At 42.7% G+C, this 27,981-nt stretch overlaps 1 protein-coding gene across 13 annotated transcripts in view; it reads left to right on the top strand.

Moving 5' to 3' along the window:
* LOC122709939 (aminopeptidase O (putative)) overlaps positions 1–27,981 on the top strand; it is a 392,862-nt gene that overhangs the window by 323,960 nt on the left and 40,921 nt on the right. For 2 of the 13 annotated variants that reach the window (XM_043927321.1, XM_043927320.1), the window contains exon 14: positions 12,490–14,208. The exons of the other annotated variants lie outside the window; for them this stretch is intronic. In XM_043927321.1, coding sequence (XP_043783256.1) covers positions 12,490–12,579 — 90 coding nt within the window. In that variant the 3' untranslated portion in view covers positions 12,580–14,208. Of the gene's footprint in view, positions 1–12,489; positions 14,209–27,981 lie in introns of those variants that run through there. 13 annotated transcript variants of the gene reach the window in all.

Here is a 27,981-nt window from a genome sequence, read left to right as displayed (position 1 = left end):
TAAGAAGCTGCTGAAAAATACCAAAGAAACAGGAGATGTCATTTCTGGCCATGGGAGATAAAACACACAACATATCAAAGATCATTTACAAAATAGCATGTGATAAATCCAAACCAGTGTAGCACAAACCAAGGACATGACTATGTATATGTTGCGTTTTACTTGAGGCTATCCTGGACCAAGGGTTTCCATTCCTGGGCCTTGTTTTGATAAAGCAACCCTTTACACATGCAGGCTGGAAGTTATGGTGGGAAATTGGGTAATTGAATTAACTGAATCCATTTTAATGCTTTTACCTGATTTGTAAGCACAGATAGGGGTTTGATTGACATACATGTAAATAGTGTTAGTGTCTTTATTTGAATATGTGATTTTAAAAAATAAATGCATCCATGTTCTGGAAGTAAGGCTGGAACCCATCATAGAAATTCTGCTGACACTTATGAATCAGGATGCTTTGGAAACTCAAGGCTAGAAATGCAATACTGTCTCTGATTCTGTGTAATGCATTCCTTATTAAATTCTGTATTTACTTAATTTATTTACTAACTTCATTGCATATCCACAACATGCAAAACCCTTAGTAAGGAGTAGGGAGCACAGGGGAATGGAAAACAGTCCTTAGAGATTTTACTGTTGAGATGTAAAAAACTGGAAAGAAAGCAGAATTGAATCAAACTCATTTCAGAGGTAACATCAGGTATATATACAGAGTGATTTGGATCTCACAAGGAAAGGAAGTTGTATCACTTTGGGTTATTTGCATTATCCACTTGTCCAGGCTAATGAAGCGATACAAATATTGGTTCCAGTTCATTCAACTCTTGATGCATTGTAGAGTTGAGGATGTCATAATTTCTGTACCCCAAATTCAGGTTGTTTTCATGTGAACCTACTGAAACTGTGAAGTCAGTAGAGTTGACCCTTGAACAGCTTGGAGGGTAATCCAGGAAAAACTTGCAGTGAGTCCCCATATCTGAGGTTCCTCCACACCGCTGGATTCAGCTGCTTATGGATCATGTAGTCCTGTAGTATTCATTAATGAAAAATTTCCACGTCTAAGTGGGCCACATGCAGTTGAAACTCACATTGTTAAGGGGAAGCTGTACTTCTCTCTGGCTTGCTAATGTCAAGTCAGAGTGCTGCAGCAAACTTAGGCTACCTCTGAACTTGACTTGTGTCTTTCAGTTTTGGATTCTTTTCGTTCCCGTGTGGTTTCAAGGCAAAATGAGAATATTACAGGTGGGGACTTCCAGAGGTCTTCAGAGTTTCCCCCTCTTGTTGGTTTTTGGATGTTATTTTACTCAGAAAGTATCCCATGTGTTTTCAGCACCACAGATGACCTTTTTTTTTTTTTTTTTAACAGTATTTCTAAAGACACTTATACACTCCTTTTATTTATTTACTTTTCCCCTTTTATTTTTTGATGATGAGCACAAACAAACTTGTCAGGTGGGCCACAAAAATGACATGAAGTGTATATCCAAATCATTGATCATTTTATGTATCCTTCTATAAATCAAATAAGCATTGGTTTTTTGGAGGATTACAATCTAAATCATACATCTGTGGAGATTCAGATTTTATGAAAGCAATTAAACTTTTCCTAATTAATACCAATGAAACCATGTAAAATGGGGGAAATGGTCTCGGATATAGGTTTTGATTTTTCTGACATATCCACTGAAAAGGCGACAGTAGTTATTTTATGTGGTTTCATGTATAACTGAAAGTAGTAACACTCATTCTGTTAATTTTCTGGGGCAATTTTTGTTTGGTGTCCAAGAAAAATTTGTGATATTCATGAATAGCGTGAGATGTTCAAGTAGAACGACAGAGAGAATCCAGACGAGAAACAGAAGATATTGCTGGACTATATTCATACACGGATTGGTTTCTGATGTTTTCTACTTAACTGTCACACTTAGAAGCTTTAGTTTTAAGTGTCGAAAGATGCACTTTTACATTTATTCCTGACATTAAACGTGAAGGATGCTGAGTGCTCTCATAGACAACAGAAGATAGTGATTCTGATTCTCTCTCTTAACAACTTTATTGAAATATATGTTGTATATATTTGATATGCCAGGAAACTCACTCATACACAGTTGTACAGCCACCACTACCTTAAGTGTTAAAACAGGTTTCTGTCCCCAAAAAGTTCCCCTGTAAGTCCATTCATTGTCAGTCGCTGTCGGTAACCCTGTGCAGCTACTAGTCTGTTTTCTGTCTGAATACCTTTGCCTTTTCTAAAAATGTCTTATAAATGGAATCATGTGCACTTGAGTCTTTTGGATCTGGCTTCTTTTATGTATCATAATGTCTTGAGGACCAGTGATGATCCTCAGGAGCCAGTTTCTCTGCCTGCTCATCAGCAGTTGATATAATCAGATTTTTTTATGTTAGCCATTCTTACGGGTGTTAAGCCATGTGTTTTTTTTTTTTTTTTTTAAACACTTTAAGGCTTTTGTTTCTGGTGAGGATCTGTACGTGTCCAAATAATCCTAATAAGGTTTTGTCCTCCATTTTGCAGATCTGAAGGCGGTAGTGCATTCAGTGGAAAATCTGAGTGTCTCACCCAGGCTCCCCGAATGAGTCACTGAACCTAGAGTCCTCATGCGTCAGTTGTAGTGACCTACTTTTGTTCCCACTCTGTCTCCCTGTGACTCTGGTCCTCTTTGTCCGCGTATCCTTGTTAGCTGTTGCTTTCTTTTGATTCTTGTGGAGTAATCCATTCTTGTGTCTCTGGGATTTTGACTGATAAAATCCAGTTGTTTCCTGCAGAGGGGTGCTGGTGTCTTGGAGAGGTAACTCTGCTCCCTGCAGTGTGCAGACCTTGGGTGGCCTTAGACCTTGAGTGGCTCGGGCCTGACTCCCAGGGTGGCCCCCTTTGACTGCACCACCACCTCGCATCCTGTCAGAGGGAGATCGGTGTCTTGCCAGAGTCTTTGGGGAGTTAAGTGAGGTGTCTTATCTAAAACAGCTAGCATTTACTAAGTACTTAGTGTGTTTTAGAGCGCCTCTTCAAATAAGGTGGTGAAAGACTGCTACCTAATGGTATGTGGATAGACACCATTCACTTGGGTTTTTTCCCTTCTCCACAATAACGAGACAGGAAGACATTCTTAAATTTATTTACAGACCAAAAAAAAAAAAAAGCCATACACCCCTAAACAGCCTTGATTTCTTCCTGTAATTGTTCTTTGGTTTGCAGCAAATATAGGCATAATAGGCATACAAGTCTGTTAGTTTTGTCTTTATCTTTTGACTTTGTTCAAGAAGACCAATCCTGTTTCTCAGCACTCATCTACTGTTTCATTTGCATCTCTCTTCAGTTTGTCCACTATAGAAGAATAAATTGTCATTGTTCTTGTTCCAAACAGGAAGCTCTCAAAAGTGCTCTTCAGGCTGTTGATAAGATTTCTGTTCTAGCAAAGCTCTGCTTTAAATGAGTGTATAATCATTTTTTGTGCTCAAGTCATCGCTTTTGTTTCTTCTCAAACTGTTTTGATTTGAAGTTCCTTTGAAGGCTGGTGGAGCTTGTACAAATACCAGCTAATGAATGACACTTAGTATTGGGCGCACCTCCTCCTCTGTTGTCGTTTGCAGTCATATCTGGTCTAAGGAGAGAACTTTCCCCAGGCAGGGTTGCAGTGTTTAATTTATTTCATGACAAAAAGTGAATTTTCATACAGGTGGTTGTCTTGAAATGCTTATATTCTCTAAAATGGTTCTTGGTCATGTTGAGTTTCCAACATAGTTCCGAACATTGTTTTTGTAACTGGAAATCTCATCTTTGTGTGGTACAGCAGCACAGGGTATCAGGAAGAAGTTGAGGTAACTTCAGAAACTAAAATCACCACCACCAAGGAGCTGTCGTAAATAACTGGAAAAATTATAAATCGAGCACCTGGAGGAGTGCGCTAGTGACTAGAATGTTCTGAAAGCTACTTGAAGTCCTTGACACTTGAGTGTGCCGGGCCACAAGAGTGCACGGAGGTTGGGAGCGCGTCCGGTGGAGAGCTCGACAGCTCACGCTTCACTTCAGCACTTTATGTGGGATGCCGTTCGGGACTTGGAGCTGTTGGGCTGGGGAGGGCCTTCGGGCCTCTCTAACTCCAACCCTTGTTTTACACGTGAGAACTTGGAGGTCCGCAGCACTGGCCTGGGACCAGCCCAGCTCTGCCCCACTGTGCTCTTTTCAGCCTTCTGCTGGAACGGCTCCTGAAGTGGGCTTGTGGAGGGGGGGAGCAGCTTTGGGTTCTGGCCGAGGAGAAACCTGCGCAGCTGGTCTTTTGTGTCATGGAGCAGGGACACCTGAGGGTGGAAAGGACTCCATGGGAGACTCAGCCTGCCCCCTCCAAGGCCACCCTGTGTGGCCTGGAAACTCGTCCAGAATGGGGTCGTTGCATGGAGCACCCTCGAGTGCTGGCTTGGCTAGGTGTGGACTGGGTCAGATTTTGAAAGCTCAGGCCTTCCAAAGAGTGGGCAAGACTCTGGTGAAACAGTTTGGTGTCTGCAAGGGTTGCTGTGAAACTTCGCTTTTCATATTAAGTTCGTAAACTTTACAAGATCTAGATCATTTGAGGTTTTTGTGATATTTGTCGTGGACCAAGCTACTATGACATGAAAATCACAGTTTTTGCTGTGTGTAATCAAACAACAAATCAAAAATGATGTTGCTGTTTTTAATCCAACAACAGTGTGACCCAATAACAAGGCATTATATTTTGGAATGCAGGAAAGGTTCTCTCACAAATGCCTTTTCTTCAGCCTCTGCACATATTTTTTAATGTATGCATTATAATTTTTTCTAAATGCAAGACTGCTTTCCATGTTTAAATATATTCATCCCTTGATGCTTTACAGATTTAAAGTGAAGTTTTTCTGTAGTTTTCTGACTTGGCTGTTTGCTTATGGGCCAGATGACACCAGCTCTACCCCCAAAACAGTATCAATAAATGCTGGACTTGGGTTCTGAAAGGTTTAGCTCCCCAGAACTCTCTCTGCTACTGGCAGGACAAAGTGAATGGGAATATTATGGCTTAGGGAAGGAGCTCACTTGTGTGTCCTCTGCAACACAGCTGGTAGGTAGGCTCCCAGCCAGACGGGCGAACAGAGAAGGCAGGTGCCGAGCCGTTCCATTCGCGTTGAAGGCACCCTTCCCAGCAAAATGAAAGGTGCCAGAGAGAATGCGCTGGTTGATACTCTTGTATTGCTAACACGTGGTGTACTTTGAGTCCTTCTTAAATGTTAAGTCACTGGCATGGTTAACAGTAGCATTACCTAATCTTAGAGCACTGGGTTATCATGAGACAAATCTAAATGATGCTGAACTGTCTTCCAACAGAGGATCACTGATGTACCACTGTGCACGTATGGCTTGGGTGCCTGTGTGTGCGAACACACACAGTTTGCCCGTTTCACCGGCCCTTGACCTCTGAGCAGGGGAGGTTTGGGCCGAGGCCTGCTCTGTGACCGCTATCTCCCATCTTGGAGGAAGGCTGCAGCCGCTATTTCCAGAGCTGGCGCTGTTTGCGTCTGCGTCTGACTCTGACTCATGCTTCCCTAGAATTGCCCTGTGCATAATGCAGAGTCACTGTCATCATGAGCCATCCTAGGGAGAGGCTCAGTGGAAAAAGTGAAGGTGAAACAAACCTGGCTCCAGAACAGAAGGTGAAAAATACTTTTATGCTTGGTTTTGCTCAACTTCACATTGGGTTTTGGGGGAACTGCTGTAATCCAGTGGAGTTCAAGATAAAAGAAGAGAGGAAATTCGACTTGTTGCTATGAGACTCCTTGCTCTGGTTTCAAATTCTTGACTAGGAGGAGGAGAAGCCAGTAAAACACCGGAAGTAATTGTTATAGTTCATGAACATGTAGTCATGGTTTCTTGATTTTTAATTTTTTATATCAGACCTGTTTTGCAATAATACACTGTTACAGAGACGAGAGAGGGATGTATTATAAATATATGTGACCTTCAATATTCTTACTGTCTTTAAAATGATGTTCCAATAATCTTGGAGGGTGAGACACATTATTTAAATAAAGGTTAAAAAGAAAAGTATTTCTTTGTCACTCATGGTGGGAATTTTTCTGTGAAAAACTGTTAACAGCATATTTAAAAGTTACTTCCTTTTTTAAAAAGACAACTCATTATAGTAAATCTTAGTATCAGAAATAATTCAAAATTAAAATAAGTAAACAATAAAATACTGTTTGACAATAGTTCCGTTTTAACAATAGCTCAGTAGAGAAGAGTTCAGTTGTCAAGAAGGTTTACTTCCCAGGCAGTTTCCCGACTCTAGTTTTCTTGGCAAGAGAAATGTTAATCTGTTGTGAACAGACACTTTTTTTCTTCTTTTCCCGGAACATGTGTGGTTTCCATTAACTTCTCTCTCCACAGAACTTTGGAGATGGCCGCAGCTAATGCCTTGTGGGTCATCTGCACTCTTAGAAGTAAATTGAAATCATAAAGTACATTTCCTCCCCACTAGAGTCCTTCGTGGTATTGAAATCCTGTATTCACCTCTTACTAGCTTTTTTATCTTGAATAAACTAGCCTGTGTAAGCCTCAGTTTTCTCATCTGTAAAATAGTTACCGCAAAGCACTTGGCAAAGAGCTGGCACTGTGTCACTGCTCAACAACAGTAGTTATTAATGTTATTGGTGATGGGCTTTTTCAGGGCATAAAGGGCTTTTTCTTACCAGGGCATAAAGTCATTTGTCATTGGTGGTATATTAATGAGAACAGAAGGAACCGTGAGAACCAGTAAGCTAGACCAAGGAATGTAACCATGGGAGAAATGGCCCTAAGGGTGTGAGTTTTGAGCATTAGGCTGGTGTCTGTAGGACCAGCTGAAGTGTCCCCATAGTTAAGACCGAGGAGGCAGCCTCATCACTGCCCTGACAGGTCCCAGCCATACATCAAGGTGCACCTGTCTCCCACGCTGACCCAGGAGTCTGCTGTTTGGGGCCACTGCCTCAGGGAAACACTGCCTCGCATTCTGTTGGAAGTTTCCACTGGGATCCTCCAAAGAGAATTTTAGTTGACGTCATCAGGGCTGTGTTGTTGATTTGGCTTCAGGTCTTAATTAAAGTGATCTTAATTTGCAAAAAGTGTGGCCATCAAGAAATACAGTGCTTGTTGGTGTCCTGAGCTTCCAAGAAGCTTTTAAAAACAAGTGTTGAGATACATACACATATCCTATAGCTACAGAGGTCTGAGTTTGCAGTAATAGATTCTTAGGTAGACCTGGCTTGGAGTAGTAAGTTTCTCCAGGTACTGACTTACTAATAGAAACCCACCCAGACACAGAAGAAATGGGCCCAGTGTTTGTCTCAACTATGAGTAGTGGGTTGTACCTGATTTTAAAAAGGCTTATCAGAATGTCCTTGCTCATGTAAACCCAGGATCAGTATTTTTGGGGAAGAAATCTTTATAGATAAGCCATAACAGTACTTGATAATCAGATCTCATTTTCAAGTAGTTAAAAGGGTCATTGGACAAAACTCTATGGACTGACTTTGGCTTTTTAATTGCTAACGATTTAAACTCCATGTGCCCTCTAAATTATGAGCATGCTTAAATTTTTTATGGGAAGGAAAGTACTTTTTTTTAATGTAGGGTAATTTTCATGTCAGATGTTATACTAGCCAGCTTGCTCCATCAGATTATGAAGGTAGCCACTTTTATTCACCTAATCCCTCCTTTTCCCTTGTGAAGTGTATTTTAAATAGAGATGAAGGAATGAGAGAGAAAGTGGGATGGGATGAGGGGAATGAGTCATGAGAAAACGCTGTGGTCATTTTTGTTAGTCCTCCTTGACATTCTTGGAATATTCTTACCTCTGTTGACAGAGAGCAGTCAGGGTGCTGCTCAGCTGCAGGCTCAGAAGCAGTCAGGGTGGTGTGGGCCCCTAAGGAGGCCGCTGGAATGGTCTCCCCGTTTCCTCCCAGCAGAGCAGTGAGAGCCCCTGGAGGGATTTCTTAGGCCAAGGGGGCACCTCTCAGCCGAGAGCCACAGCAGTGTGAGGTGGTGTTTTTCAGTACTCCAAGCCCAAGCACGGGGTCTGCCAGTAGGTCTGCTGGTCACTGTGTCTCTGAGCAGAGGGAGAACAGTTTTATTGCTTTCTTCCCAGAGTAGAGGAAATGCTTAAGAGCGGTGGGAGAGCAGGGGACAAATATAGTATTTCCCTTTTCCTGCCTGAATATTCTTTTCCACAACATTTCATTTTCATAAGATGCTATCCACTTCAACTAAAAATAATTCCACACCGTTTCTATCAGATTGGCCCTCTTAACCACTTATGTACTTTTTTTTTTTTCTCCCCTCATTCAGAAACTTTTATACAGGGATGTATATGATGGTCCTAAAATGCATGTCTTCTGGCTGGGACCTTCTGTGAGTAGATGGCAGGGGCAGTCTTGTTGGCCTGGCTATGGGTGGTCAGGAAACTCCAGAGACTTTGATTAGCTTATCCTCACACTTACTTCTTTCATGACCCTTTTTCCAGCAGGGGCTGTTCCGTATGCTCGTCACCCTGGCCCTTCCAACCTTCCGTCTATGAGCCGTGTCAGCCCATGGCACTCAGACTTAGCCCCAGACCCATTCTGGTTCGGTAGTAACAGTGCCAGATGCCATCTAGTCCCATGTCCTGTTGCAGAGACGGTCCATCATGAGTCTGCAAAGCAGAGCTAGCGAGTTTATTTAGTAGCTGCTTGGCGAAAGTTGCCTCTTTTAAGAGACGGGAGTGCAGGCGTCGTAGGTTGACTTAGGGTGTTGTGCATAGTATGCGTGATTTACCAGATTCGTTTTTCTGATTATGTAAAATTACTAAGTTGATACTGATTTTAACAAAACCTAAGTTTGAGGTAAGTGGCTTGTGTTAGATTTTAATACATGAACATAAGATTTTAATACATAAGAATTTCTGTAGTTTCTCATTTCCTAATTGCTTTGGATGTCTATTATCGTGCATAGCCTAGTGCCTGGCCTGGCTTTGCCCATTACAAAGGTCTTGCTTGTGTTTGTAGGGGGCTGGACTCTGTTCCCAGGCCCCAGCACTGCCCCCGCCGGCAGCGCCCAGTAATAAGTAAGCTACTCGTGGTTACTGGCTAATAGGGCCATGACCCGGTTTGAACTACATAATGAGGAAAGAGCAGATTTATTTGCTCCCCTTGCATGACTCCCTCCCCTCATGCTCCTTTATTATCTTTAAGAGGAAATTGAATAGCAAAATTCTGCATTCTCATAATGTTAATAGCCTGATGTCATCTTTTCCACTGTGGAGTCAAGAAAATAAGAGAGACAACCAAAACACAGATTTAACACTTTGTAGCTGTCCAGGGCTTCAACTGTAGACTCTCTGTGTGTATATGTGTGTTGTTAACTGCTTGTGTAAGGTGTAATGTACATACCATATAATTCAGTGTACAATTCACTGGTTTTTAGAAAATTTGCCAAGTTGTGCAGTCAGCACCAGAATCTAGTTTTAGAAATTTTCCATCATCTCCAGAAGATCCCCAGTGGCAATTAGCAGTCACTCCTTATCCCACCCGCCCCCCGTCTCCCAAGCACCGGGCAACCAGTAATCTACTTCGTGTTTTTATACTATAAGTTTGCCTTTTCTGGATTTCATGTCAGTGGAATAACACAGTATATGGTTTTATGTATTTGCCCCCTTTCACGTAATGTTTTTGAAGGTGCATGTGTCGGTAGTGGGTCCCTATTCCTCAGTAGTATTCTGTTATGTGGATATACCACATTTTTGTATGTCTATTCACAGGCGATGGACTTTGGGGTTGTTTCTGGTTTGGGGCTGTTTTTATCTCTAGTTGCTCAGTGGTAAAAGAATCTGACTGCACCACTGAAGACCTGGGTTCGATCCCCAGGTCAGGAAGATACCCTGGAAAAGGAAATTGCAACCCACTCCAGTACTCTTGCCTGAAGAGTTCCATGGACAGAGGAGCCTGGCAGGCTACAGTCCATGGGATTGCAAAGAGTCAGACTCAACTGTGCAACTGACTTTCAAACTTTCAACTTAAAGACTCACAGAAGTTTTTGTGTGGATATGTGTGAAGTTTTTTATTATGTTTTGGGTGGGGTTTTTTTTTGGTGGCTATATGCTTTTAGTCCTCTTGGGTAGTTACCTAGAAGTCGTACAGTAAATTTACGTTTAACGTTTCATGAACCCGCCGGATTGTTTTCCAAAATGGTTACACCCTATTACATTCCTACCAGTGATGTATGAGGCTTCTGTTTTTTCCACATCCTTAATCACAGACCATATTTAAGGAATAACCTTAATCTTTGACTATTTTTAAAATATTCTTCTGCACAGAAGAAAGCTAGGAACAATTTTCAGGTTTTGCAATTTTTCAAACATCTTTAATAAATGTTAACTAAAATTACAGTCCTTGGTACTCTATTCTCTCTAATGTCTAGATTCTACCATCAGGCTTGGTTGTAATAGTTTGACAACTTTCCATTTTGTTTTTTTTTCTTATAAACTTGATATAAAATTAGTTTACTTTTAGAAAGGATTTTATATTTGTACTTTTCTATTTTTAGTTTCTCTTATTATTCAAACCAAAGGTTCTAAGTTTATATTTCTGATTACATACATTGTTTTAGTATAGAGTAGACACGTGTATATATAGAATCATGTTTTATGGTGCTTTAAATAATTAAATGGTAAAGTTTCTAGCTTACAGAATTAGGTAGCTTTTAAGGTTTCTTTGGTAAAAATGCAACTAAAGGATGTTTGTATAAATCTGGGCTATTTCCAGAGACCTCACAAAAGTTGTCAGGAAGAATCTGTCATATCACTTGACATAGCAGGGATTACTGTACACTTTCAAGACCAAGTGTTGAAAGTTGCTCCTTATTTTGTTTATCCTAGGTTTTGCAGGTATGTTTTATTCTGGCAGTGAGCTTATCAAATAAACTTATTTTTCTAAATAAGTCATATCATCGGTCATGACGGAGCATTCTGGTAAAACAGCCCGTGCATCATGAGTGAGGTTCATGACCACTGTTGCGTGTGAGCAGAAGCAGGAGCCTCAGAGTGCTTGTTACAGGCCCATCTGTCCTTTGAGTTTGTGATGATCCAAAGTGGCTTTTAGCAACAGCCAGGTTAAAGGTAATACTCTTCAGGGAGGGCAGGCACCTTACCTCACGAGAGGAAAAGACGAGAGGCCCCCAAGTGACAGAAGTCTGTGGGAGGGAGATAGTGGCAGAGATGCTTTTCTTATGATCTGGGCGCTGAAGAGACAACCTCAACTGAATACAATTTGCATGAATTAGTCTGGCTTCCGTAGGTGCTTCATCACTGTGGGGGCAGTTTGATGAAAGGGGGTGGTTCTCACTGGGCAGAATCACCCCCATGGGGATGATGTGGGGGTTACAGGGACTGGGGGGCTCCTGGACTTCAGTGGGTTCAGTCCAGGAGCGTTGCGTGTACAATGCCAGCAGTTTGCAGCGTGGCAGGGAGTCACGCTGCCTCCCACAGTCTCCAGGTGTCTGCTGGAGAGTCACCCAGGTGAGAAATCTGTGTCTAAGCCTTAAGCTCTTTCATATACACAGCTTTAATATTTACTGAATTACCTAGGAATGTAAGTGCCAGGTAAATCTGGAAAGATTGTGTTTTGTTGAATTTTCCCAAGAGTTGTTTGCCATTTCAGAAAATCCTGCCATCAGTGGGAATGCTTTTGTATCTGAGTAACTACACCACACACCTGCTTAGTTTGTGTTAATAGCGCTGCGTTTATGGGGATTCCTCAGGCCTCTCAATGCTTCACTATGCCTTACAGGGTACTGAGGCTTGAAAATACTGAAATCTGAATGAATGCATTCTGACAGACTTTCCTTTTGATTCTCCTTTGTGTCAGAGATGAGGCATTCTGTTAAGGTCTCCCCATATGTGTTATGTGACTTACAGTATTGCAGAATTTCATTTCAGGATAGTTTTAAAAGTGAGGCATTGTTTCTGATGCCATGAGAGCCATGGGCTCCAAGTTGTGATAGGCTTTTGGTCCACATTACCAAAATATGAAATGTCTGTGTGTGTGTGGAGGGAAGGGGCCGAGGTGACGGGGCAGCAGCCGCTCTCAGACAATGCACATGGAGCAGAGCGTCCTGGTAAGGGGGAGGTGCTTGCGTGTCTTTGGTCTGTGCTCCTTTATATAAACTGATTCTCTAATGGGCCTGTGGTATTCCCTAGGATGCAGCCTTCTGTACTTGCTGCCTTCCCCGATGCAGAGTCATCCCTGTCACTGTCCTCTAAGTGGGGAAGCGGTGATATCAAGAGGCCAACCACATACTTCTGGGAAGAGACGTGGTTGGGAGGTGTGGAGCAGAGAGGAGAGTGAAGAATGAAGCTGTCAGGCTTCATGATAACATGACTGAATTCCTTAGGGGTGTTGCACAGACTCAGACCTCAGATCGTTTTACCAGTCTCAACTTTCCTGGCCTTTGCCTTTTAGGAGGTGTGTGTGCCTGACAGGAGCCGAGCCCCATCGCCACCCCCGACCCCAGAGCCACAGCTTCCACAGGCTGTTTTCTCAGTGCCCTAGTGGTCGGCACGCTCAGGCGTGAGCGCCCTTCTCCCTGCGCTCTGCATTTCTCCCGCCTGAGCTCCCAGCGCCCTCCCGAGCCCGTGGACGCCTGCCCACCCTCTGATCACTGCTCCAGGCAGCTTGGCCTCAAGCCATCCACTCCTTCACCACAGGGTTTGAGAGACCCAGCATTTTACTGGCTGTTTGGGCACTGATCAGCTTGTAAATTTTTCTAAGAATGTTCTACTCCTCCATGTATCTGTTATTGATATTTTGGATGTTTCAGTGATTATAAACACCTCTAGGAGCTTATCAGGGAACATGGTAAAGAGGGAAAAAGTGAATTCAGCCATATCTCGGGAGCTACTGAGAAAGGTTTACTCAGGGAGTAAAGGGGCAGGAGGTTGGAATGAACTTTAATTTGGTTTTATTTGTGATAACCAAGCCCCTGTTAACATAAAAAGCTGAGTTTCCACTAAACCTTAGCGTGTGCCTCGGAGAGTCCCTTGCTAAAGTCTGGGCGACACCTCAGGCTGGCATGGACTACAGCATGCCCAACAGGGAGGATTCAGTGGCCTCCATGTTCCACCAGGTCATGCTGCTCAGATTGTGGAAATCTGGTTTGAATGCCAAGTTGACTGTTGCAGCCATGGTGTGTTCCAGTTTCTGCCCAGGATAACTCAGTTTTGTTTTCTGGTGTGGCACCTTTCCTGTTTTTCGATTTCAGCTAGGTGTATTCAGGCCTGGCCTTCCAGTTTCAAACAAACCATGAGTCAAGGAAATTAACAATTTTTTTTCTCATAATAAAAGTGATACTATTAGAGAAAATATAGGAAATCTAAGAAGGTGTAAAGAAGAAAATTGAAAACTACTGGTAATCCAGTTATCCAGAGAGCTACTTACTCTTAATATTTTGGTATTTGTCCTTTAAATCTTTTGGTGGAAATAATTATTAAAAAAGAATGAGAGCATGTTTTTTATTTGTCACTTCTACTTTGTGACTTCCAAGGTGGTTCATTCAGATTACTGTTTTGTTTTGTTTTTTTAATTCAGTGATTTTGAAATGCTGTGTGGAAAGATCTTTACTTGTCATAAAAGATGACTTGATTGACGAATACTGGAATCAGCATTTAACTGCAGCCATAGTCCTGGCTTTCTCTAGGACTTGTATACCTTAATTAAATCCATTTGAAAACAATCCCCAGTGTACTGGAGTAAACTTTTGTAAATGCAGACTGTAATCTGATAGGACTATCTCCCGAATGGATGGTTGGACTCAGTGATGAGGGCCTGTGGATGCCTCCTTTTACCTTTGACTTTCTGTGTCTGACAGTCGATGTTAAAAGTGCCAGCAGAGTGCTGTTTTTCCTCTTCTTCTCTCAGTGTGAATCAAACTGACATCCGTTTCAAGATCTGAGGGTATGCTGCCAGCTTGCCTCGTGACTTGTGTGACTTGTGTGTAGTCACAATATGGAAATTATGGAAGATGAGCCTCTCTGTTCAGCAATTAACTGTGAGGCTATTTCTGTTCTACTTTAAGAGTTATGGTGAAATTGATACTCTCGACTTATTTCTAAAGAATATGCAGTTACACAATGGTCTCCTGCTTTCTGGCTTTTATTAAAATGCAAATAGTCTTTTTTTTTTTTTTAATGCAAATAGTCTTAACTTCAAAGTAGCATAATTGAATCCTGAAAGGGGTTATTACTCTGATGTTTTGCTACTTCTTTGGTATTTTTGTTTTATCTTCTGGCCAGGCTGGCTTTTCTGACCCATCTTGCTCTCTACATTGGTGAAGACCCCTCCTGGTGAGGTGTGGTTCCAGGCCGGTGGGGAGTGTGGTGTTTGCAGCCCCCAGTTCATCTCTGCAGTGTGCAGGCACGCACAAGCGAAGTAGTGTTAGCACACACAGGTACATGGCAGATGCATGTTTGTGTGGGTGAGGAGCAGTCATTGTTTTGGCAATACATTTCTCTTCATTTACCTGTATTGACTTCAATGAAATGGAGTCAGTGCTTCTCTCTGTATTTGTTCTTCATGCATCTGCTCTTCTTAGTTTAAGAAGAACGTCGTGAAGCTTAAGTAGGCTGCTTTCCCTCACAACACCCAGTAACAGAACATGTTGGCCCTGTTCCACGTGTTCCTAGAGAACCAGAACGTGGTGTCAGGTAGGTCTCCACCTGATAATGAGGAGGAAATACGTTCCTCAGAGCAGCTTTTTGTAGAAGCATATACCTGACTGATACCTCACCATCCATCAAAGGCCGGGAACACAGCCTGTGCTGATGCCCTGATGGTGGCCCACAGGTGGAGCTTGAGGTCTGAACTGCGTGCTCCTGAAGATGAAAAGGGACCTTTGGGACTTACTCCCACGAGGCACCAGAGAGCTGCTGAACCTCAACTCTGCATCCTCTTTCAGCGCAAATTCCAGAGGGTGGGAGAGTTATTACATAAACTCCCTCCGCTCTCACTGGATCATGTCTTTAGGTTCGCTTTTCAAAATGTGCCTCAGTTCAGGCAGGTGAGCGCTCTCTGCTCCCGTCTTTCAGCGTGTTCCCGTGTATCTTGAGGGTCTCCCATTTGTCAGCTGTGTGCCACAGCCGAGGGGCTTTGATGTTCCAGACCCCAGCCCTTCTTTTGATTACATGTGTTTGTGCTGAAGACCTCTTCTTCCAGTGTTTACAGGGGGACGTGAGTGAGTTGCTGAGTCCCCTGTGGTTTGCTACACTTTGCGGTTCCTCTCATCCTGCTGTATTAAGCATAACGTGGAAAGTGGCCTGATCAGAAGGCACATGTTCCAGCATCTCACACTAACGTGAGGGGTCCGGGAAACCTCTGGTGTGACTTGGAGCAGGCCTGAAGACGCCCTTTGTCTCATGTGTCCAAGAAGACACTGCTGGCCCTGACTCGCTGAGTCCAGCTGCTCGTAGCATGCTGTCCTTTTCGGCCGCGCCTCCTGGAGCTGTGGTTACACCTCCTGGCCCTCTCGGAGTACTGGGCTGGCCAGCGCTGCACCGGGGGCCGGCGGGTGCAAGGGAGCCATTCTGGGCCTAGCGGTCTGTTTGACCTCACGCGGCCAATCAGGAGGCCTGTCCCTTCAGGACCAGAGAGGACTTTGCTTCTGGGGAGATGAGGCAGGCTTTACGACACTGTCTTTAAAACATGCCTGTCAGATTTGTTTGATATAAGTAAGTTTTGCTGTTCAAAGGTGCTTCCATTGACTCAGAAGCTGCAGGGTGAAATTGAGAAGTGTTTTTCTGTGTCTTTGGGGGAGCGGTGAAAGGCAGCAAGGTTCACCTTCACCTTAGGTGTCCAGTGGGACTGGTCAGAGGTCCGCTGGGTAGGGTATGTGTGTACTCCTGTGTATAATGGGGAGAAGGGTTTTCTAACATTGGGCCAAGTGCTCGAACACTAGAGTTCATTTTAGAATGGTTATTTTTGCTATTTTGGGGATACCCATATAACTTCCCAGCAGATTGGAAACTGCAGCTGGAGGCACACCTGACTTGGTTGACTTCAGCCAACTCAGATAGCTAAGAATAGCCCCATGCCTGGGTGCTGTTAATCTCTGAGGGAGTTCTCTATGCCCAGATCGTGGACACTGGTGGCTGGCACAGTTGAGGTGCCATCTCGGCGTGTCCTCATTTCACCTCTTCTTTTGATACCTTTGTTCTTCATTCTGCTCCTAGTCTCTCCTCCGGGTGCCAAGTGCCCGGCCTGTGTCTCCATTCTCGCCTTTGGTCCCTGCAGCAGCTCACGCAGTGACTCCTTCCCTGTTTCTGAACCTCCTTGTCCAGCTTTCCTCTCCTTCCGGCCTTGTTACTTTGGCTCATCCTTCTTCCATAGGTGCTGTGGTGAGCCATGAGAATTGATGGTTTACCTGTGTGGTCCTCTCCCCATTTGTCAGTGACTCTTCATGTTAAATGAGATTCACTGAAGGTACAGTTCTCTGACTCAAAGTGCCCCTCTTCTTGAAAATAAAATGTTAGGTTAATTATATGATAATATAGTTAATAATAAATTAAATCTAGTTAATATGCCTTTCACCAAAAATACCACATCGGGAATTTTTGACATTTAGAAACATGAGCTTTGCATTGAGTCTTTGGTGAGAGTCAGCAAATCACAATACTGTTTTTTTGTTTTTATTTTGTGACATTTCAGAAACAATATCATGTAGGCAGAAGTTAAATGCCAGAAATCTCATGTGTGAGCAATTAAATGTTGTATACTGTAAATAGAAATTTATCATATCAAATTACATTATGTGCTTAATCAAATGGAGGCTTTAAAATTTTTGTATGTTGTTCTCTGCCCCTGTTTTGCTGTCAGCTGGGTCAGTGCAGTGAAACTATCAAAAGTGAGAGAATTGCTTTCTAAATGACATGTTGAGGCCATGTCCCCACTTTGTCCTCTATTAGAAGTTTGGTCTGGATTCCTGCAGGGTACGTATTTGAAAGCTATATTTTTCAGATACATGTGAAATGTAATCAATATTCTTACTTCATGCTGAAAGCCAAAATGCATGCAGCAGTTATTTTAACTTTATTCTTAACTATCCTTTTGAATAGTAGCTTAGGTATCTTCATAAGGGGGATCTTTGACAAACAAAAATATGTCTAGATACTCACTAAAAACATACTTTATTCCCCCATTTTCTCCTTTCTTACTATATAGGTGTATTTGATGGAATAACCTCAGGATATCCAAGGAAAAAGCTGGTAAATGCAAATTAAGTACTCTGACACAGACATAAGAGAATTTGAGACCGTGCTCCTTGTGACTTGGAAATTCTAAATGGGGCATACATGGCATAAGGATTGAGATTGAAACACTTTGAAAGTAAAGAGCTAGTCTTGAGATTATCTTGCTGTTGTTTAGTTGCTAAGTCGTGTCTGGTGTCTGACTCTGCGACCCCATGGACCACAGCCCACCAGGAATCCTCCGTCCATGGGATTTCCCAGTCAGGAATACTGGAGTAGATTGCCATTTGCTTCTCCAGAGGATCTTCCCGACCCAGGGATCAAACCCAGGTCTCTGGCTTGACAGGCAGATTCTTTGCCGCTAAACTACCAGGGAAGGCCGCTTGAAAGTCTTTGTTTTTTGTTTGTTTAGTTGCTCAGTTATGTCCCACTTTTTTGCAACCCCGTGAACTGTAGCCCACCGTCCATGGGATTTCCTATGTGGATATTAATAATTTTGTCCTTAAGCCACACATTGAATCAGTTGTTATGAGCCAAAACCTAAAGGTGCTTATTTGGAAGATGTAAATATCCTTGTGTTTTTAATGGAGAAAGGTTGGAACAATAATGCTTTCAATTCTGATCAGCTGACCATCTTTGACTTGACATGAACCACACTGGGATAAAGGATATACTGTTTCAGTGATGTAATATGAACCTCTAGAAAGAGGAGCTTGACAGGCAGGCTTTGCTGCCATTCTCTTTCATGACTGGGTTGGATTGAGTGGTACTATTTGGTTTTATTGTTATCAACCTGGGATTGAAGTGGAAAGACACCCTGTACACATAGCATTTCATTTAATAGTTTGGAAGGAAAACATTTTTAACAATAACCACATAGCACTTTTCTCCTGAAACTGTGGACATCAACTGTTGGCATATGTGAAAAGTCTGCTCCAGCTCTGCGTCTCCTAGGAGCAGCCAGTGCCCAGAGTCAGCCGTGTGACTGAAGTTGAGGAATAGTCGGAACATCTTGAATTAGCTAAGCAGTAGTGAAACTCTAAGGAATCTCCTTTATATTGGTGATTTGCTCTTCTCTGTACGAATTGCTTTGACACCAGATTCAGAGAATGTTTTTTAAAGAAATCACTCGTGGTACAGCTTGTCTGTCAATATAAGCAGGTACCCGCCCCTCTTAATTTGTGCTGTCAACGTGTCATATGCTTCACTTCAGACAGGAGCGCAAGACTCCTGATTGTAGACCTCTAGGAGAAGCCCCTGTGGTAACTCTGGTCGCATTGAGTTTTCTTGAATACAAAGGATTATACAAATACTTGTGTTTTAAATCTCCCTAGATTTTTGCCACCTAGTGACTGAGATGTCTTTACAAATCCCTGCTGTGTTTAAGAGTTCTTTTATGAGGATGTACACATATATGATCCTGTGTGAGCACCTCTTGAAGCCTAAGGTTGAGCCCAGTTGCCATCTCCCAGTGACCTTGCTTGCTTTTTCAAGATCTTACCACTGATTTCTCAGATTTTTGTTGTTTAGTCGCTAAGTTGTGTCCAACTCTTTGTGACCTGGTGGACTGTATCCCGTCAGGCAACTCTGTCCATGGGGTTTCCCAGGCAAGAATACTGGACTAGATTACCATTTCCTTCTCCAGGGGATCTTTCTGACTCAGAGATCGAACCCAAGTCTCCTGCATTGGCAGGTGGATTCCTTACCCCTGAGCCACCCAGGGACACTTAAAAAATTTAGCTATTTGAAAATATGAAAATAAAATCTCTTTATTTTATTTTTGAAGTTATAATTTATAAAGATAGAATTTATCTGGTAGGTCCTACTTTCTTTTAATCTTTGCCTATGGAAAAAAATTCTAAATTTTAAATAAATTCCTAAGAGTAGCACTCTTAAAATGACAAGAATCATAATGGAAGGTGGGGGAAGGTCTTTCATCCTTTATAAAGGTATTTAATCTTTTTTTGAAAAGCTTTCCTTACTCCTTAATTATCTTAAATATTGGCCATAAAACAAAATATGTATTTTCTTGCTCTTAAAAAAGAAAAGTGTGGCATTGCATTCTTTTCAGCAGATGTCACAATGGTAGGGAATTATTTTTCAGTGTGGGGAAAGCATCGTAGTCGGTTCCAAGTGTCACCAGGCATGATAGAACTCAGATGGAAGAAAGCTGTCGCCACGAGTCCCACGTCTGACCTCGAGATTCTAGGCTTGCAGTCAGCCGAGTGGGGGCTGTGGGTTTTGGAGCCCTGTGATCTTGTTCTTCCAGCCTGACCACGAGCTTGTCCTTGCATCAGTGCCTTGAGTGTCTTCTCTTGCCTGTTCAACTATTAGGGGATCAGATGCTAACTGCGATTTGGCAAGATGTACCTTCTCAGTGTGCCACTTGCAGAGAGTGGTAGCACCTTTTGGACGTTTCATTTGCAGCAGATAACGCTGCTTTTTAGTGTGAACATCACAGAAGAGGTGTCTTGAGTGGGCATGAAAACTGCAGGAGAACCCATAGAGGCTTTTGAAGCGTTTTACCAAAAAGACCTCAGAGCACTGATGGTAGTTTAGTTTGGGTAGAGGTAACTGTTTTATGACGTTTTAGGAATAACATTTTTTGTCCACCTTTTAGCCTTTATTGTGACTTTTAAAAGAGAGGGAAATTTTCTTTAACAACCTCTAACCACTTGAAGAATTGTTTATTTTAACCAGAAGTCTTCCTTTGTTATTTTACCCAGAAAGCTGATTAGAGTTCACTAATAGAAAATGATTGTACAAATAACCATGAAAAATATTTTTGTCCTTGGCACCTGAAGTCATTCTCAAAGTATTGCCTCGTTTGGTTATGAAGTGTGTGCAGGGTTTTATTGTTTGAGATGATATTAAAAAACAAAACACAGTGTCTCAGCACCAAAACCTGATGAACTCACGTGTTTTCCAAGGAGTTTAGCTTGCATTTTTCCCCTTGAGGTAGCCACATTTCTCTTCCACCCCTAATTTTGTGGAGTAAGTAAAGCGTAACCTTTGTTCTGGGCATAGTTTCTTCTAGGAGATTGCTGGAGAACTGAATAAAGAATGTTTTAGGAGTAATTAACTGTCCAGTTTACTAAACTAAACAGGAAACTCCATGAGCTCTGTTCATTCCTCTCCACCTGCTCTCTGTAGGCTTTCGGACACTCCTGGAGAAAGGAAGCGATTAGTCCTGAAAACTATGGCAACGTTATAAGTGAGTTATTTAAATTGTGTGGCCTATTACCTGGCAGGTCAAGCTAAGAAATTCCTAAGGGTCAGTGTCTGTCCACTCTCAGATAAAGTGATCCTGACCAACTTTCTGACTGAGCCCCCATTTACACAATGTGACCATGACGTGTGTTGACACGGTGGGAAGGTTGGCATGTCAGACGTGTACCAAATGCATGGTGCTCCTTGGATGGAAGTTTCTCAGGGTGGGAGATGCCTCTAGAGTGAGAAACCTTCCATCTATTTATCCATCCATTTGTCCATCCATGCTCCATGCAAAGCAAGTTCTTTACTACTTGGACCTCGTTCTCCCAAATCTGAAGCTACACACACTGTCCTGATCGTGGGGGTGTATAGGAGGAAGGACGCTCATTTCTTGAAGATGAAGTGCCTTCAAGCAGAACAGAAAGACATACTGATTTCTCTCCAGTTTTATACAAAGCAATGGTGTAACTAAACCAAACTCTCTGGAAAACTAGATATGATTAATCTTTAATGACAGGCTAGATGGGAATGAGCCCAACCTAGAGTGTAGTTGGGGAAACATACCATTTCCAGCAGCTTCATTTAGTGTGCATCCAGGCTGTGAATTCTTCTGTGCTTTGGTTTCTAGGCAACTTACACAAATTTTAAATCTGAATATAAAACACATATACTCTTCCCCCAGACAACAAATAAAATTATAGACAGCTTAATGATATAACCTCTGTTGGCCACAATTCTCTGTAACTACAGCGGATAAATCCAGGCAACTGACAATTTAAGAGATTCTGGTAGTTAAACCTAGGAAATGAAGACAAAGCAGCTGTAAATAACTCCGTTTGTTGTGAAATGCTCTTTTTTCAGTCCAAGCAAATCATGGGTATTCTACTTTTGAGATCCCCTGAAAGAGAATTTCTTTTCTGGTACTTTTTAATTAGTCCTGTATTAAAATTCTTAGAAGTTATAGATCTTGTTATAGCCAGCAGAGAGCTCAGTGCTTAAAGGGGTACTGGATGAATATTGACTTCATTGCTGTCCCACAGTCATTTTTTCCTGTAGAAGCTCTTTGGACTCAAATATTTTAAGTATCCAGTTCTGAACGGACAGGTGCTCGCCAGTGCCTCGCCTGCCATGAGAAGGGAGATGTTAGGAGCAGTCCCACTGTCCAGGTGGTTTAATGCTGCTGTTGGAAATTTAACCTTGAAGATAACCTTGGTTAGCTTATAGAAGAGGTGGATTTAATATGGTTGCCTGTAAATTTAGCAGTCTAAGTGATCTTGTTAAATTAGGCACTGTTTAAATTCACATGGAGAAGTTATTGTGGATCTACTGGATGGACGGAAGTCAGTCAAATGGAACACCTGTGGGTATGTGTTCAGTGCCTTTAAACATTTAATAGGTGGTGGCAGGGAGGGCTAGGAGGGGATCAGGCAGGCCACTTTATATGCTTCTGGAGTCTGCATTTTGAACGTTGCAGATCAATTGAAACAGGTCCAAATAAAAATATTGTGGGGATAAAAAAACCCTTTGAGATAAGATTTTAAAAATTGGATTTGTTCCGTCTAGTAATAGCAGTGTTCAGAGCTCTGGGGATGAGCCGGCACCAGACTTCTAACCTCTGTACCTGAAGGCAAGTGATTCAGTGCCTCTGGGCTTGAAACTCCCCTGTAATGGGGAAGCCAGACATCCTGCCATCTTTACCTTTATTCCTCTGCTCAAAGGAGGTGGTCACAAGTTGTTCTTCACTTTCATAGCACAAAAATTAAGTGACTGTAATTACATTGGCAGGTTTAAGAATGATACTTTTATGAATAATAAGTCAATAATATACTGTGCTACTAATAGAAACAAGTCCATGTACTTTTACATGATTATCTTCAATGCTAATTTTTCATGGCTTCACCAAAAATGAGACCACAGTTTAAAGCAAGTCCTCTCTTAGCAGCGAAACACAGCATTTTACTTAAGAAATACTTCTCTCAAAAGCTTCAGGGCAAGCTGTACAAACAGAAACAACTTAGGAGTTTGCTAATTCATTTGTCCCTGCTATGGGCATCATGCTTGTTTATAGATATGTAAACATTTATATACTCATTCATTTCTTGTGTTACTGGTTTTAAGAAATCTTTTAAATAGCCACAGACGTTATTTATTGTCAAGAACAATGATTTGTGATGGCAGATTAAATAAGATTGTTGACATTTTTTAATTCAGATTTTGTAAAAACAGTTTTCAGGATGTTAATTTTTTTATAGTGACTGCATGATTGATAATTTCCTTTTCCCACAGAACTAAAGCATGTTAAAGATGCTATTTTAATTTAATTCTCAGATTATAATAAGAATAGCATTAGGGGCATGTAAGAGGAACTAGAAGGAGAGTATGGGACTTCAGTAGGGGATCGAGGAGCACAGTGTCAGGCGACTTTGAACTGAGAGCTTCAGCAGTGGGCCCTGCTTCCCCAAGCCTCTTCCTACAGGCTTGCATCTACATTGATAGGAGTGTATGAAATCAAACGGCCATTACTTTCCTGTCCTTTGTAAAAATTTAATGCCCAGCCTCTTTAGTCTGCATTTTATTTCACCCCCTTTAGAATATAGCTGCCAGAAATAGTTTCCCGAGAACTGGAGACCAAACAGGGCTGTATATCATGATGTGCAATTCTGCCACTAAAATTGGCAATCAAATACAAAGTCAAGTTTAGCTTCTAGCCTTAGACCATTGTAAGCCACATGATAAGCACCTTTTTCTAAACGAGAAAAAGGTCAGAAGTGCAGGCCCAGCAGTGTTTCATCTGGGGTTACTTCCCATTGCCTGAAGCACCACATTTTCCAGTCCTGCCCCAGATCCCATCTCCATTCTTGAAATTAAAGGGGAGAGCAGAGGTGTATTCCTCCCACCCGTCTCCTTCGCTGGTCTCTGACCACATGCTCCAAGAGACGCCTGTTGGTGCTGCAGACTTTCTTGTCCTCTGCTGCTTTCATGTTCGTGGAGGTGGGGCCATCTGTGCACCACAGAACCACCCTCAGCTCAGCCTCCTCTTGAAAGGGTGCAGTAACTTAATTTTGAATGATCCCATCTTCTCTCATGCCATTTCATTTCCATAGGCAGTAATGCCAGGTGAGAGTGAAAGATACAAAACACATCCGGGTGAGGAATGATTGGGGAAAATGGCTTTTCTAATGTAAGACATAGTAAGGAATTGTACTTAATTGCTCAGTGAATTTACCTGGAAAGATAAGGCTGTTTAATGGTTTTCCTTTGGAAAAGGTAACAGTGTGAACTTTGGAAAACATCCTAATCAGGCTGTTCTCTGACAAAGTTTCTGCACAATGGAAAAAGAATACCGGTGTTGATCTTGAGAATGTGTGGGTTGTTCCAGCCTCTTTCCCTTTCCTTTTGCTACTTACACACTTTGTCAAGCTCCTCAAACCAAAAGGTCCTCTGCCATTTAGGACCTTAACCAGGTTTAACCTATGTGAATGAAACACTTAGGGGCAAAGGAAGACCCTGTTAGCAGCAGTAACATGCCCCCTAAACAGTGTAGGAGATGGCCTCCTGAAAAGATTGATTCATTCTACAGAAACAGAAAATAAGGGAAAACTATTCATAAATAAGAGTGACTTTTAAACCAGTTATGTAATAATGTAAAATCTGATACAACCAGATTGTAATTGCAGTTTGGTGTATTCAGAGTCCATGTGTATAGTGTTTGTGTGTCTGTGTTTGGGGGAAGGGGGAATGACACTTTAAAAATTAGAGTAAACTGGCCTGTGATCTCACCATATGTGTTGAATTGAACACAACTCTTCTGCATTTAATGAGGACTTTAGCCTTTAGGGGTAAATAAAACATCTCTAAACAGAGATGGCCTGAATATTTTTTACTGGCTGTAATAATTAAAGCCATGAAAAAGGTGGTGGGGTTATGTTACTTATTAACTTGAATCGCTCCTAGATTTGATCAAGACGTGGTTGCGTATGGCGCTTTGTTTCATGTTTGTCCTTTGTTTCATTGACATGCTCTGCCCTGGCCTCCGTGGCACTATAAAAGCAGCCAGGCAGTTAGGAAGCAGGCCCAAAAGGGCTTTCAGACCTCCTCTCCAGCTGTCTTCTTTCTCATCCCACCCCAATGGCCCCACAGACTTTGCAGCCACTAGAAATGAGCCTGAAATCCCCCCATAAAGATGTGTACTTGCGCAGAGGTGAGAGGAGGAACTTGGAAGAAATCTTCTCCCTTAGAAGATTAGAGTTCAGGTATAGCTAAGAGATTTTAAAGATTGCTTTCATTTTCCTCACATGTTGAGCCAAACATTAAAAAGCAGTGAGGTTGATTATGAGAGGAACTTGGAACCCAGATGTATTAGTTTTCTATTTCTGCTATAACAAATTACCACAAATCCAGTGACTTAAAACAACACAGATTTATTGTCTTACAGTATCTGGAGGTCAGACATCCAAGTCAGTTTCACTCGGTTAACATCAGCTGTCATCAGGCCTTTGTTTCTTTCTGGAGGCGTTAGGGAAACATTCGTTTCCTTGACTTTTCAGCGTTTTGAGGTCCCAGCATTCCTCCACTTTCAAAACTAGCAAGGTTAGGCTGAGTCCTTCTCATGCTGCCATCTCTCTGATTGTCTCTTTCCCCCCTCCCTTCCTCACGTACAGGGACCTTGTGATAGTATTGGGCCCTCCTGGACCATCCAGGATCATTCCCTATCTTTAGGTCAATTGATTAACAATGTTAATTTCCCTTTGCCATGTAACCTAATATAGTCACAGGTCCTAGGGATTCGGACAAGGCTGCTATCCTGATTGGCTTCCCAGGTGGCTCAGTGGTAAAGACTCTGCCTGCCAACACGGAAGACATGAATTCCATCCCTGGGTCAGGAAGGGATAGCCCCTGGAGAAGGAAATGCAACCTGCTCCAGTATTCTTGCCTGGAGAAACGCATTGACAGAGGAGCCTGGCTGACCATAGTCCATAGGATCACAAAAGAGTAGGACACAGCTGAGCGTGTGCACACACGCACGTGCACCCACGGTGTCCTGCTTCCTAACCCAGAGAATGTTGATAATGTAAAGGGTAAGTGAATTGGGGAGCTCAGAAGCTTGGGTAGAAGACAAATACAGGGTGTGCTAGAAATGGTTTTTTAAAGCTTCTTTTACAGTTTTGTATAACTACTATCAGGAAAAATACACATACACAGAGACACACACACACTTCTCACACACACAGACACAGACACACACACACACATGCTTCCCTGGTGGCTCAGACAATAAAGAATCTGCCTACCAATGCAGGAGACCTGGGTTTGATCCCAGGGTCAGGAAGATCTCCTAGGAAAGGGAATGGCTACCCCCTCCAGTATTCTTACAGGCGAATTCTCATGGACAGAGGGGCCTGGCAGGCTACAGTTCTGGGGGTTGCAAAGAGTCGGACTGAATGACTAACACTTTCATATGCTTGTACACACACATATATGCTATAACACAATGGAAAAAAGTTATTTAATAATTTTTGCTTAAGTTGGGTTTTATTTTACTATAATATCCAATATCACTGCTGAATATAAAAAGAAATTTTAAGTGTGACAGCCAAATAATTTATAATTTTAGATTGGGGGAAATTGGCATTTCTTTATTCCAAAGAATGATACAAGTATTATAGTTTCATTAACTTAATTAATGATGTTTTGTGAACGTTTTTGTGCTATAATTTGTTTTTATTAACATAGCTTCAAAGGAAAATCTCCAATAAAAATGATACTCTATTTTTAACACTATAAACATCCTGTTTAGTGTGCACATCTGTTAAAATTTTATGTAGTTTTAACCACTTTGTATGTTAAGTGGCTAGGGCCCCCTTGGTGGCTCAAAGGTAAAGAATGTGCCTGCAATGCAGGAGACCTTTTCCCTTTCCGTCATCTCCTAAAATTTTGGGAAGTGCGTTCTTTCTCCCCCTCACTCCCACCCCAAGGTCATGGCAAAGTCAACTGAGATAAGGTGTGAAGTTCCCTGGGAGAAAAGCGCCATCTGCATTTGCATAAAGCGAGAGCTGCTCTGGTTAATCTGTCAACAGCTTCCTAGTAGAAAATGTCCCTGAAAATAGATGTGCCATTTACCTGTAAAGGATTTCTTTTCCTGTGAAATTAATGGCGTAAGATTTTTTTTTAAATTATTATCTTAAAATTTTTCTTCTAAGGTTGAACTGATTCTAACAAATTTTCTTCATTTAGTTGCTAAAAATTGGTGTTAATGGGCTCAAGATTGAAACTTTGATCTTGCTACAAGACAGGTCATATTAATTCAGAATTGACTGTGGTGGGTCCTGGGGGGTGGGGAGATTGGAAGAAGACACCCCAGGCCTGCAAGGAACTCAGAAATTTGAGCATCTGCACAGCAGCACTCTTAATGATTGTGTTACGTGGCCTAATAGAACTGCCTACATGGGAATGAATCAAGACAAAACCCAAAAAGCACAAATTGTTTCTGGGAGGGTTCTTGAAAAAGGTAGCCCTTGAAAAGTGATTCGCATAGTGAGGGAGTGCAAGAGAATTCCAGGCAGGGGGGATATCGGTTCATACTGGGATCGGAACTGGAAATGAGCATATTGAACAAGACACAGTTGGTCACACATGTCATTGTTTTAGTCAGAGGACAGAGAGATGGGAAGTCGGGGCTCAGAGTTGTGCAAATTAGTGAAACTCCTCCAGCCTGGCTGTGGTGGGCAAAGTGGGTGTAATAATCCAAGTTCTTAGAGCAGTGCAGGCCTGATGAAGGGGTTGGGGGAGACCCTGGAAATCTCCGGGGAGGAGAGAGGAGCTTCTTGGGCAATTGGTTTACATTGACTGGTTAATTTGGTAGGGTCACTGGTTGCATTCTTCACCCTTTGCTACTTGTCTGCACAGTTGGTCTTTTAAGGAGCTTTGGGGAGGGCAGTGGGCCCTTGTAGATTAACGCCCCGGAGCCAGCGTAGAGGGTCTTTATAAAGATGGGGAGAGGGCGCCAGGGGTGTTGTTTCCTGATTTCCTGACCCTTTCCTGACACCCTTGAGAGAGGGGTGGAGTTTTTAATGGATGAGAGAAGAAAAGTCGCAGAACTTGCAGCCAAGGTCACTGGTGAGTAGCCCGGCGGGCTTAGACCCGGGTTGTAGGTGACCCGCGGAAAGGTGCTCCCAGTGCCTGCTGTTGAGGCGTTCGGAGGAAAGGACGGTTAATTACGGATAGCTTCATTGCCTGCACCAGGCGGGGCCGGCACACGGGCCGCAGCTCTGGGGGCGGGGGCCGGGATAGGGCCAGGATGCCCCTCCGCGGTTGCCCCGCCCCGCCCCGCCCCCTGCCCCGCCCCGCCCCTGTCTCGCCCTGGCGGTGCCTTCCGCGCGCGGTGGGCTGATGCTCAGGCCACGAGGCCGCCCTGGACAGTGTCACGGGGGGCGGACTTCAGCCGGGTCCTCGCAGCCAGTGTCGGGTGAGTGTCCAGAGTGGGAAGGAAGACCCCCTTGAGTGG

This window comes from Cervus elaphus, chromosome 16, assembly GCF_910594005.1.
Source record: "Cervus elaphus chromosome 16, mCerEla1.1, whole genome shotgun sequence".
Taxonomy (NCBI): Eukaryota; Metazoa; Chordata; class Mammalia; order Artiodactyla; family Cervidae; genus Cervus; species Cervus elaphus.
Note: the sequence above shows the minus strand (reverse complement) of the source record. Positions and strands in the feature narration are given on the sequence as shown.